Source organism: Haemaphysalis longicornis, unplaced genomic scaffold (assembly GCF_048455015.1).
Source record: "Haemaphysalis longicornis isolate Haplotype H1 unplaced genomic scaffold, Haemaphysalis longicornis Haplotype H1 scaffold_197, whole genome shotgun sequence".
Lineage (NCBI taxonomy): Eukaryota > Metazoa > Arthropoda > Arachnida > Ixodida > Ixodidae > Haemaphysalis > Haemaphysalis longicornis.
Window position 1 is genome coordinate 107,333 of NW_027526292.1, and position 13,510 is coordinate 120,842.

The following is a 13,510-nucleotide window of genomic DNA, read 5'->3' on the forward strand; positions in this document are numbered from 1 at the left end:
GTCGAGGCGTCGCATCTCGACTTGTGCGTGTTGACGGGCGGGTACGGCGCGTCGTCGTTGTCGTCGTCTTCTCAGCGGCAGTCTCGGTCATGTCGGGTACGCGTCGCGCCGTGTAGTTGTCGTCGTGTACGGGAGTCTCGTCAAGGTTCTGTCGGGTCGTCTGGATGAGGGCATGTCGTGAATCACGGTGTTCGGTGCGTCCTTGCGTCTTTGGAGGGTTTTCGTTTTTCCGCCGTTGTGCAACTTCACCTCCAGAAGTTGCTGCGTTTCCTCCGCGTGGGCTGGGGGACCTTCCACGTGCGAACTCAGCATTGCTACGGCGGTTCGGCGACTGGTATGGGTAGGGCGACGGCGAACGGTTGAAACGGGAGGGTCCACGGATGGTGTTGGAAAGGTATTCGTCGATCTCAGATGGGCGCTGGCCGGGTAGGGGGCGTGGTGCGTCGACGGCAAACCCTCGCAAACTGAGCCTCTTGTAGGGGCAGCGACGCTAGATGTGGTTGGCCTCTCCGCAGTGGTAGCACAGCGGACGATTGTCGGGCGTTCGCCACACGTCGGTCTTCCTTGGGGCGGGGGTTGCACCATAAGTGGTCGGGCCGGCGACAGGGGACGACGGTACGGTGCCTCGCGACGATAGGGCGCAGGTGGGAGAGGGCGACGGACAGCAGCCGCGTAGGCCATGGCTTGCGGCTCGCGAGGTGCTTCTGGCGTCGTTGAAGTTCCCAGCGCTTGCTGCACTTCTTCTCTAATGACGTCGGTAAGGGAAGCTACTTGTGGTTGCGGCGGCGTTGGGAGCAGTTTCCGTAGCTCCTCCCTCACAATTTCGCGGATAGCCTCGCGAAGGCTATCTGCCGGAATGCGCATGCTCTCGGCGCAATTCGCATTGGCCGTGTCAACAAAGCTGCGGTCATGCTGCTTAGCGCGCATTTCTAGGGCTTTCTCAATGGTGCTGGCTTCGGTCACGAATTCGGCGACAGTTTTCGGCGGATTGCGGACAAGTCCAGCAAAGAGTTCCTCCTTCACACCGCGCATTAAGAAGCGTAGCTTCTTTTCTTCCGTCATTTTGGGGTCCGCGCGGCGAAATAGTTGCTTCATCTCCTCAACGAAGATCACGACCCCTTCGTTGGGGTGTTGCGTGCGCGTTTCCAACAAAAGGGCGGCTCGTTCTTTCCGCACGACGGTAGCGAATGTTTTCAGCAATTCGCTCTTAAAGAGAGTCCAGTCGGTTAGGGAGCTTTCATGGTTCTCAAACCACGTTCGGGCCGTATCTTCTAAATAGAAGAAAACATGGCGGAAGGTTTCTTCGTTATCCCACCTGTTAAAGATGCGGACGCGTTCCACTTTCTCCAACCAGTCCTCAGGGTCTTCTCCGGGTGATCCGCGGAACGATGGTGGTTCCCGGGGCTGTTGCAGGACGGGGGCCGGATTAGAAGAGCTGGTCATGGTGCCTGCGTTGATCATAGTGGTGGTTGCAGCGGTCGTTCTTTTGGGTCCGTCTGGCAGGAGACCAAACTCCGGTGGGAGATCTTGCAGTCGGCGGCTGGCTCTAGTTGGACTCGCTTGGCGGCTTCCAGATGTCGTTGGGAGCATAGAGGGTGCGTACCCAGCACCTCGACCAGATGTCACGGAGCCAAAGATGAGGCAGTCGTCTTGAAGGAAAAAGCACGTTTATTGGAGCGAACTTGTGCTCCCCTAACAACTCAAAAGTACACAGGCGGAGAAGCAGCAGTCAACAAAGTGACGTGCGTCAGCGAGCGTCGCAGAATCGAATACCCCGGCGTCTGCTCTGCAGGCTTTTTATCTTTCGGTGCGCGTGGTTCTCGAACCGTCGATTCACCACAGCAAGCCGGCCTATAGTTGGAAACGATTCATGATTGGACTTGCGCAAAACAAACGGGGACGTGGAAGGAACACAAGGACGAGCGCGCTCGTCCTTGTGTTCCTTCTACGTCCCCGTTTGTTTTGCGCAAGTCCAATCATGCGTCGATTAACACCTAGAACATTCTAGATCCAATAAGATTATTCTGGGCTGTTCACGTTAGATCGGAATTATCTCCCTATCAGAACAGATAGCACATGCGGCACAGAAAGAAAGCATGGAACACGCGCTTCCCTTGGCACAGAGATAACACAGACCGGCGCAGCCGGGCGGTAAAAGCAAAACACAAATAAACAAACCCAATGCATGGTTCGCGGTAATATTGTACTGTAATATATTTTAGTAGTGTATAGTAGTACAGTGAAAGGCCGTTGATAAATTCAACTTCGATAATTCGAATTTATGGTTAATTCTAACTGCCCGATTTGGTCCGTCCAAGTCTCCATAGAAGAATACAAAACCCGTTAAAGTGGAAACGAGTACAAGAATAATTCGAACTACGGGTATCCCCGCCGTCGGATCGTCGCCTGACAAAAGGCCACAATACGGAAGTTAAAAAGTACAGGGATCGACGGACGGACAGAACGAACACAAACACGCGCTTTTTGTGTCCTTTCCGTCCGTCCCGTGTTCCTTGTGAGCTGTTTACGGTACACCATGTGGCAGTGGGCCCAACTTTCGTAGATGCTTCACAGGGCCAGAAAACCCAGCCACAACCTCCACAGGAAAATCCCCCTCCTCTCGAACGGAAAGAGGAGCTTGCGTTCGGGGTAGTTGGTATTCCATAACGTTCTTCTTAAGCGCACGAAAAACGCACGGACACAGAAGACAAGGACAAGCGCTACTTCTAACTGAATTTAATTGGATCAGGGTGAAATATTGCCGCGAACCATGCAATGGGTTTGTTTATTTGTGTTCTGCTTTTACCGCCCAGCTGCGCCGGTCTGTGTTATCTGTGTGCCAAGGGAAGCGCGTGTTCCATTCTTTCTTTCTATGCCCTATGTGTTATCTCTTCTGATGGGCAGAGCGTTCCTAACTAACGTGAACAGCCTAGAATAATCTTCTTTGTTCTGGATGTAATTAGACGGTTTCAGAAACACTCGCGCCTAAAGATAAATTCTTGCGCAGCCGACGCCGCGGCATTCGAATCACCGGAGCTCTCCTGCACACGTCACTTTGTTGTCTGCTGCTTCGCCGCCTGTGTATTCTTTGAGTTGTTAGGGGAGCACAAGTTCGCTCCTATAAACGTTTTTTCTTTAAAGACAACTGCGTCGTCTTTAGCCACGTGACAATATATACCAGCAAAAAGACAAGAGATACCGAAAAGGTTACGGTTATACAGAGATTGGAATAACAGCGCCAAGTGATTCCATTATTCCATGTATAATCGTAACCTTTGTGTATCTCTTGTCTTTTTGTTGGCATATATTTCACCCTGGTTCAATAAAATTCGGTTGGAAGTGGCGCTTGCCCTTGTCTTCTGTGTCCGTGCGTTTTTTGTGCGCTTAAGAAGAACGTTATGGAAAGAGGAGGCCGTACCGGGTAAAAACAAGCTATAACCCCTGTGCACACGTCTTCGAAGACCTACTCGTTTCGCCCCAGGCCAATTTGGGCGCGAGGGCAGTGGTGTGGGGTGTGCTGGTGGATTAGGGCATCATTTCGCAGGACAAAAGCGCGGAACAGCGACGAAAAGGGAAGGAAGGAGGAGGCAGCACCAGTGCGGCCGTCCGCTTGGAAGTCATGGCCGGATGGAATTCCGACCGTCTCATCAGTTTTGAAGTTGGCGAAGAAGAGGCGTTACCCTACATGCGCTTGTTAAAGCAAAATATTATGACCTTTCCTCACCCAACTTGGCTACATCGGATGTACCCCAACCAATACCCTGCCACATGTAAATTCTGCCCTAACCCATGTACCTTCATACACATGATTTTGGGGTGCGCACACAACCCAGCCCTCCCACCTTTACCCACTTCCCTTCCCCTCCCCGAGCTGTGGGAGAACCTGACGACCAGTGCCGGCTTGGATGCACAGCAACTCCTGGTGTCCAGGGCTGAGACAGCAAGGTCGTCCCATGGTCTCCTGGACTGAGGAGCCACTCCCACATCACCAGGCTCACAATAAAGTTTTTCCTCTTCCTCCTGGCCGTCGCTTTTACGTGCAAAGGGCCGCCTGCAGTCACGGACGTCTTCAAGCATAAATGTGTTGACATTACCTGCTGCTCCAGATCGCAGTGCACCCTTGTTATTCTGCGCATTGACTAGTTGGAACTTTCATTTGTTTGAGCTCCGGTGACTTGCTTTTTGGTTCGTATTACCGGGCGTTTACTGTAAAAGCAGTGACGCCAACTTTAAGCAGGACGGTTTTAAGGCGCTCTGGGGGATACATTGGGCGTTGTGGAGGTATTCATTAAAATTCTCTTAAGCCTGCAGCTACTTTAGACACGTGCTACTCATCTGGCGCGCGAGAAACTCTCCTTAGCCATGCATCTGTGTCGAGTAGTGAAGGCGGCTTTGAAACGGATCAGTGGACAGCTAAGCGGCTTACTCATTTAGTCGAATATTCACACTTCGAAATTTAAGACAAATATTTATTTCTTCCTGCAAAAGCAATTGTCTTGGCATCTGCGCTTGTCCTTAGTGGGTACAGCTCCTTAACGTTATCCACTGCCCATTTCACCACTTCAACGCCCCCCTGTTATAATCAACCGCTTCCCAGGCTGCGTCCACTAAGCAACCAGCGCCTCCGAGCCGAGATAATGCGCCGCTACCTCAAGGAGGAGGTCGAGTGCATCTTGCTCAGGCGCCACCAGATCGTGATCAGGCCCAGCCGCCTCATCACCAGGTTTCGCCTCCGGATCAGGTGCTGGCTCCTCAGGAGCAGCGTCTAGCGCCAGAGGAAGAGCGCCCGCTACCGCCGCAAGAACAGAGTCCACCAAGGAAGACGCGCAAACCCGCGAGTGTAGACCAGGCAACACCGCCTACACGTCATGCTGCACCGGCCCAAGATCACGCATCACCCGTTGAAAAGGAGGCGTCCGTTCCCGACGTGCTCGGCGGACCCTTGACGCCAGTGGAGGATGACATGAGGGACGACCAGACCTTCGCCTCTGCCGCGCTGAGGATCGCCGGAATGGCGCTTGCCGTGGCGCTCTGCGTCGTCATGTTGCGGGCATTCCTGAAGACGACCGAAGGGCACCTTGCGAGCGTAAACCACACTGCAATATGCAACAGCTCCTCCTGCGACCGACTGGCAGCAGCGCTGCTGTACAGCATGATGCCTGCGGGGGAAGCTGACCCATGCGACGACTTCTACCACTTCGTGTGCGGCCGCTACGATCGGCTGGAGGTGCCGGGAACCCCGTTCGACTGGGTGCTGGCTGAGGCGAACAGACACGTCAGGAACCAAGCCTCAGCAGTCGCCGACAAGATAGGTACTGCAGTACTACTACTCTTTTGTATAACCTTGCCCAGTGCGATTAGCGGAGGCAAGCCGCCTGCCTCAGCATTTTTAAAGCGACCGAGGTAATAATGAGTGCTATCGCTTATTTTCCAGTTCTTTCTGGGAAACTTATCTGCAAAACTGGCGCGTCTGTGTGCGTGTGTGTGCGTTCGGGGGGGGGGGGGTGGAGGGCTCACCAGGGTTTCATCATTTTTCAAGTGTCGTTTCTGCTCTTCCTTGAAGCCGTTGCACATCCCCAGCCGGCCGCCTAGATAATTCGACTACGCGTAACGTTCAACGCATTTAGACGTTAACAAAGAGGTTTTACGGAAAATACGTTAAGGGATGACCACTCCAAATTACAAACAGTGGAAGCTTGGGTTATACATGTAAACAATATTAGGTACTTAACGTCACTCGCCTATTCCAGTATACTTCTCGTCCATGCGTCCTCACTTGCTTGGTACAAGGACGCTTTCCGGGAGGTGGCGCCAGTGCGAATAAGATTTTACTGGCCACAGCCCACAAAGTGGTTCTGTCGTACGAGCTTAATCATAACTCACGGCAAATGTCTTCAGCTGATTGATTATATACAATCCTCGCATGTCCCAAGCCACACCGGTAGGGATCTCTTTCAAGTACTTACTCATGCGCTCCCCGATCAATAATTACGCCACCAAGACCGTTTTTCTCGCCAGAGTAACACTGCGGAACCCGTGACCTGGGGGGTAAAAACCAATCGGCTCGGCTAATGCGGCACCGGTTCTCGTGGATACGCTATCAGTGAAATTATTTTCACGTTAAAGGTTCCACTGGGACCCCGGTCACGCAGTGCCAAATAGCTGGGATCACTACTGCACTCCTTCATTTGTACAATCCGAATACATGACGTCGGAAAAAGGTTAAGAAAACGTGAAGTCCCCTCACTCACGTGAGCTCATCTTTACCTGTGCACGTTAAAAGTGCCTAGGGTTAGACACCACTTTTCCAAAAGCGTTGTGCTATTGTTTCCTGCTTTAATGTGCACGAGAATGCTAGAGATGTCATCGCAGCTACGCATCCACAGGTAACCATGGTTTGTCCCTTCTAATGAAGCCGTCTCCTTCCCCGCCTGCAGTTCCTCCAGCGTCGTCGAACCGCTCGTCCCCCGAGTACACGCTCATGCAGAAGGTCCAGTCGCTGTACGACGCCTGCATGCGGCCCACCCAGGAGAGGGGCAGCTTTCCGCCGCTGAGAGCATTCGTGCACAAGCAGGGGCTCGGCTTCTCGCAGGCGGACGCCACAGCGACGGACGCCGTCGAGACCATGCTTCGGCTGTCCTACGTGTACGACGTCCAGTCCGTGCTCGAAGCCCGTCTGCTGTCATCCTCCCATCAACCTGACCGGCCGCTGCTCCTCAGGTGCGATGCACTGGAAGCGTGTTCCTACTGCTGTCATGTGTTTATTGAATGTTTATCAGGATTACATTGGCTTTTTTAAAACGAGAGATTCACTTTCGATGGTTGGGAACTCTCAATAACACTGATACTTTAAATTTGAGGACAGATTTATAATGCACAAAAATTCTGTAGCTATATCCCAAGTCTTCAGCACGGATAGAATAAGATAACGCTGAAACAATGCAAAACGCGAAATGATCGTGATATTATTTTCAGGATTATGTATACACTCATAGGCCAACTCTAATGCATGTAGGACTCCAGTTAGTACTTAAACATAAAGTTGATGCGTAGGCATTATATTCATTGCGCATCGAAAAATCTGGCGTTGGGAACAGCGGTCTGTTGGAGAAACAGGTGCGTTGTCAACTACCTAAAACAAACTGCAGCACGAAGGGAAGCAAACCCAAATACACGCAGTGCCCGGCAAGTTATGTCTTAACCACTACACTTTGCCGAGGCCGCGGGAAAAACGGATTTTCATGCTTCAAGGCACAAAACGAATCGGTCCTCCTCATTGTTGTATAGGTTGAGCTACAAAAAAAAAAAAGCAGTTCCGCTCCACGTGAAAGCTGTCGGGAAGTGCAGAGCCCGCCAAAAGGGGCTGTGGCGCCATCTCCTGGCTATTTTCTGTATCAGCCTGGCGTTGATACCGAAAGTAGTCAAGAGAGGGCACTGCAGCCCCGTAAACGACGTATAAACATACACTAGATCGAGTTTTCAATAATTTGGTGCAGTTATTGCGTTAATTCGTGATTTATTTCGTATTTTATATTATTGTGTACTCATTTGCGGCCTAGCAACGGAAGCGTCCGTGGCAACAGCGGTGCGGAAAGGTTACCCCCAATGCTTTGATTAGAGTAATGTGTGTGTCCGTGGCGCAATGGTATTGGCATCGGCTTCGTAACGCGAGGGACTCAGGTTCGATTCCGGTCTGGGAAACCGTTTTTCTTTACGAGGCGCCTGAAAAGCGGCCACAGTGGCCGATTTTCAGGCGGAGGCGAAAAGCGGGCATACCCGTGTGTAGATTTTGGTGTACGTTCAATACCCCCGTGTGGTACAAATTAATCTGGAGCCCTTCACTAGCGCGCGCCTCATATAGCGCTTTCCATTGGGCGAACAGGAGCACTTCTAACTGCACCCAAAGTGCTCTCGCGAGTTCTGGCGTCTTCCAGTGGTCGGGCAGGAGCAGGGGCGTTGTGTTTCATTGGTCGATGAGGAGCACTTTTTTGGCGCCGAGAGCAGCCGAGAGCAGTTCTCGGTGCTCCGTCGCCAGCGGCGGAGTAACAGGGAACGCCGAGGAAGTCACATGACCTCTTTTGTGTCACTTCTGGTTTTATCCCCGGGTGGCGGAGGAAAAATGGCGGAATCCAGCAGCCGCGGTAGTCGCTCAGTGCGTACGGCAGCAGCCGTAGAGTTAATACTGCAGCAGCTAAGCGCGGCCGTCTGGACAAGGAATCGCTGCTAATTTTAGATGATGAAAGCACCACAGATTCAAGCGCAAGCTCATCATCGGACAGCAGCAGCAGCGACGACGACGACGACGACGATTTGACATTGCATGAGTTTATGTTCGAGCACCTGTTCACCCCGCCGGAGCAGCGACCGAAGGTAGAGTCGTATCTGGAAAAGACGGTGGACGCTGTTATCGTTCGCAGCTAATTTTTGGGAGACACGATGGAACATGAACATGAACATGAACATCCGCTAGGCTTCTTCATTCGTCGCCATGCGGAAGGCAGACACAAAACCACCGCACGTATCTGGCAAAACTGGCGAGGAATAACTGCGTGGGGACTCCACGAGCGCGCGAAATGCGCCGGGAAGCGAGCGCGGGAAACGTTTGGTCACATGACTCTTGACATCTCGCCCTCCCCTCTTTTCTCTGCTCACGGAGAAGCGCGAATGTTTCATTCGCGGAACGAAAGCACACGTCCCTGTTACTCCCGTGTGCTGCTCTGGCTGCTCGCTCCACTTGCTCCTGTTCGCCCAATGGAATTCGCCAATAGTCCAGGTATAGCTTCGCTGCGTGAAACTTAAATTTTTGTAAAGGAAACACTGCGCTGAGTTAACATGCACGATGGAGTGTGAGACACGAGATGCACACATACGAAAGGGCAACTATCAACCGGCTTTACTTTCCGACGAAGAAAAAAAACAAAACAAAAAAAAAACAGGGAAACGTAAACAAGCAAAAAAAAAAAATAGCAGTGGCTTAGCTCGGCTACGCCAGGATATACGTAGCGTGCGCTAAGGTTAAGGTTCAGCTGGTTATTTTTAGGTTTCCTGGTTGTCTAGGATTAGCTGATTATCATGCTTATTGCTGCTAAAACGATTTCCAATCCAATCCAGTCCAGTCCAGTCCAGTTACTGCTCCTCGCGCATGCGCAGCACGGCTCTCCATAAGTCACGCGAAACGGCTATCAAGCGGCTCCGGCGCAGCGTCAAACTTGACTACTGCTCAACGGAGGCTCACAGCTGGGCACGCGCCGGAACCAGTGCGTCTGCCGCGTCTATGACGTCACTCCTCTGGAATGCGCAGACCGGCGAATGTGCAGACCCAATTCTCTACACACCCGTACTCCAATTGGACTGGGTTTCAAATTCAATACAATTCAATTTAATCCAATCCAATGCAGTCCCATCCATTGCTCCTCGCGCTTGCGCAGCACCGCCCTCCAAGGTCCACGCGAAACTGCGCAACCTCGGCCAGTGTAGCTTATGCTACAATAAAACACCAAAAAACCACCACACAAACAAACCTTGTCTGTGCTCAGGGCCCCTATTCTCGACTGCACAAATTCCCAAACAATTCGCCATGTTTTTTTGCGTAAGCACGACGCAAGCAGTCAGTAACGTGCTGCACCTATAGCTATGACGACATACAGTGTGATTTGACGCTTCACTCATAAAGATCACAACCAAGGTATCAAATATTGCGCAAGAAAGATATAAAAACACTTGGCATGTACTATAAAAATTAAGACGGTAGCTGAGGCTGGCAAGAAAAACATTCCTGGAGGTCAAAATTGGCGTCACCACCACAAGGCGATCGAGTAACGTTGATTCAAAAGCGAGCGAAAGGCGGATGTCGAGCTAAAGAACATCACACAATTTTTTACCGTATCTATTTATTTCTTTCAATCGTTTTTTGTAACATAGTTTGGCTCTCTGCTTCAATGCAAGCTTTGTTGCGTTATCACCTTCGCGGCCGCCACCGCCGCCACGATATCGTCTGCTGGTATGTTACAAGTTTATGGTGTGATTACAGAAAAAGACGGCCGCGACCATCGCTTGCTTGTATGATACGCAAGAACAGCGAAGCGCTACGCCTGATAACCACGGAGCGCACTGATGTCGCCGATTCACTCATTGGTCAAGCTTGACTTCAGTCAGCGCTGTAATAGACAAAAGTTTAACTTTTCTTTGTTATTTTTTTTTGAGTTCGATCATGTGACCCAGCAGCTTACCAGGAGAACTGTGGACAAATTTGTCTCTCTTTGAACAAATGTTCTGTGGACAAATGTTCTCTTTGTCATGTAGAGGCTTGTACTGCCCTCTAATGTTGCGGTTACGCAAAACAATTGCTTTTTATTTTATTGCCAAACATAAAAGCAAAATACTGCACGTCATTTGTATGCTCCGTGATCGCTGACTGGAAAACAGTCGAAACTGTTATTTCTTTCGGTAGAAAACATGCTTTAAACCGCGTGTCATTCTAAACTGCGCCTGCTGAAAATTCCCAGACATTTCGCGCCGCCGAAGGTTGGCGAAATTTTTTGCCCTATTTCGCGGCAAAACAGCCGCCATTTTCAAGTTGTTACGTAACATTACGTCACTTTTACGCAGGTTGAAGTTGCCAGTGTGTGACGTGATCGTTCCCGCCAACTGCCTAAACTACGTCGCGCCTCCCCAGCCAATAACCGAGAGAGCGTGTACTACAGCAGTATTGTTGTTGAATAGCAATGACTGGCCTGCGTTGTCATGTCCGGTGCATTTAGTTTAGTTTTTCATTGCCGGCCAAGAATTATCCGCTTTCAGTAAAGAGAAATAAGGCAAACTTTAGAACTGTTGACAGTAAACCTCATGAAACTTCAAATTGACGAAAGCACACCCAACCGCTTTGTCAACCGGAAGTACATGACCAAAATCGAAAGACCACCAGAAAAGACTTCCGGCAAATTGCCCAATTCCCCGGGAATTAGTGCAGCCGAGAATAGGGGCCCAGTGCTAGGTAATCCTAATCTTCACCTCTTTCTTTGGCGGACGCGCTCGCATCCTCCCCCCCTCTCTCTCTCTCTCTCACTCCCACACGAAGCGTGTTTTTCTGCTTAAGTTGAATTTTCCTGTTTGTGAGAGCACAGACGGCTAGCTGACGCATGCGCCGTGGCTCCCCGATGGCACACTAAAAGCTTCTATTGATTGATTGATCGATTGATTGTGTGGTTTAACGCGCCAACGCAACGCAGGCGATGAGGCGCGCCGTAGTGGAGGGCTGCGGATTAATTTTGACCACCTGGGGATCTTCCACGTGCGCCGAAATCTTGTACACACGGGTGTTTTTGCTTTTCTAAAAGCTTCTATCACTTCCCTGGTCGTTCCGCTGTGGGAAGATGCCAAAATTGTTCTCCTTTCGAACAGCGGTTCGCTTTTGCACCTACTGCCCCGGTGCTTACAGCTTCCCACGTGCGTTCTTGTGCTCCCGAAGACGCTCGTTGAGGCACGTTCCCGTTTGTCCTATATCGGACCTCCCGCAGGCCCACGGAATTTAGTAGATACTTGCGAATCGCACCTGACAAAAGGCGTTTTTGTTTTTTTGCCTCACAGCGTTGGCGTTCAGCGCAATTCATCTTTTAGTAGGACATCAGGGAGCCAGGGCGCATGCGTAGCTAGCCGTCTGCGCTCTCAGGAACAGGAAAATTCAACTTAAGCACAAAAATGCGCTTCGTGTGGGAGTTAGAGAGAGAGACAGAGAGAGAGAGAGAGAGAGAGAGAGAGAGAGAGAGAGAGAGAGAGAGAGAGAGAGAGAGAGAGAGAGAGAGAGAGAGAGAGAGAGAGAGAGAGAGAGTGTAATGGTGCCGCCAATCCCCGAAGGGGTATGCTTGCAATTAGAGGACAATAATCCCCCGGTGCGGGAGCGCGTGACGGGATGGAACGCGACGGGGACCACCATCGGTCGGCGGAAGCTCGGTGTGTGCTTGGACAGCACCGAACGTGATCTACACCCCCCCGACGGCGCCCGTGCTACCGCGCCGGGACGTCGCCAGTGAACGCCGCATTACGGGGGCCGTGACGTAGCGCCGGTCGCTCGTACCCGCTACCACACCGGGCACCCGTGCCTTGCGCCGGGGAGTCTGGTCATCAACCCTCAGGCGGGGCCGCCATCGGTTCGAGAGGACCACCCGTCGGAGCCGCCGCCCCTGCCTGCCTCTCTTGGGCCTCCGGGCGAGAGGTCCGTGCTACCGCGCCGGGCCGCCTCATGTTCCTGCTGGGCTGCGCCACTGGATCGGGCCACGTGTGGTTCGAGTGACGTGGGGCCAGCCAAACGGGACCAGCACGTCTGCGACCCTCGGCTAGTGTGACTGCGACAATCCATGTGAGCCCAGTCCAGATTGCACGCGTATGTTGGGCGTTCGCTACCCTCGCTGAACTGGGACTTGCGCGGGACTGTTAGAAGGTGCAGGACTGAATCCCACTTGTTGTTTTTCTCCTTTCTCATTTGCGTTCGCCGCGTTTGTAACATTTTGGTTTCTTCCCGTTTTGCCCATGACCCATTTGAGCTGTTTTTGCCGCATAATACATCGCTCCTACGTTTCCCCTTCATGTTGTGGCCTCTGTCGTCATTGACTCCGTGTGCTCGTCTCGTGGTTCCCACCACCGAACCCTGAGTTCATCACAGAGAGAGAGAGAGAGAGAGAGAGAGAGAGAGAGAGAGAGAGAGAGAGAGATAGGGAGGGAGGTGAGCGGGTCCACCAGAGAAAGAGGTGACGATTAGAATTACGAAGCACTGAGCACAGACAGGGTTAATTGTTTGTGCGGTGGTTTTCGTGTTTTATTTTTATTTGTTTACGTTTACCTGTTGTTTTTGAAATAGCCGGAAAATAAAGCCAGTTGATAGTTGCGCTTTCGTATGTGTGCATCTCGTGTCTTCCTGTCCTTCGTACATGTTAACTTCATCACCATCATCACCACCAGCCTATCTACGCCCACTGCAGAGCAAGGACCTCGCCCATGGATCTTCAATTATCTCGGGCCTGTGCCAACTGCGACCAATTTATCCCCGCAAACTTCTTGATCTCATCTGCCGACCTTTCTGTCGCCCCCTGCCACGCTTGCCTTCTCTAGGGATCCACTCTGTTACCCTCCGTGAACAGCGGCTATCTTGCCTTCGCATTACATGACCTGCCCGCACAAATTTCTTCTTAATTTCTACTAACATATCCTTAACACGCATTTGTTCCCTGATCCACTCCGCTTTCTTCTTGTCCCTTAATGTTACACCTATCATCTTCCGTTCCATTGCACGCTGAGTCGTCTTGAGTTTAAGTTGAATCCTCTTGGTCAGCCTCTAACTTTCTGCCCTGTAGGTGAGTACGCTGTGAGTAAATGTTAACTTATTTGAGGTTTATGCCGAATGGCGTACTTGCGAAAAAAAACTTAGCGTAGTGTTTGCCTAATTAGAAGGTACCAACTAGCCCACAGGTAAGCTTCCGTTCCCGAATTTAGGGATTTTGTTGTTTACTTCACGCTC

General features: G+C 51.5%; 1 protein-coding gene across 1 annotated transcript; it reads left to right on the forward strand.

Moving 5' to 3' along the window:
• Window positions 1-4,513: 4,513 nt before the first annotated feature.
• LOC144166892 (neprilysin-1-like) lies at window positions 4,514-13,350 on the forward strand. The gene is made up of 3 exons (XM_077696338.1): window positions 4,514-5,312; window positions 6,438-6,720; window positions 13,347-13,350. Exons 1-3 carry the CDS (start codon window positions 4,964-4,966, stop codon window positions 13,348-13,350), a joined length of 636 nt encoding a protein of 211 aa, XP_077552464.1. The 5' UTR covers window positions 4,514-4,963.
• Window positions 13,351-13,510: the final 160 nt, after the last annotated feature.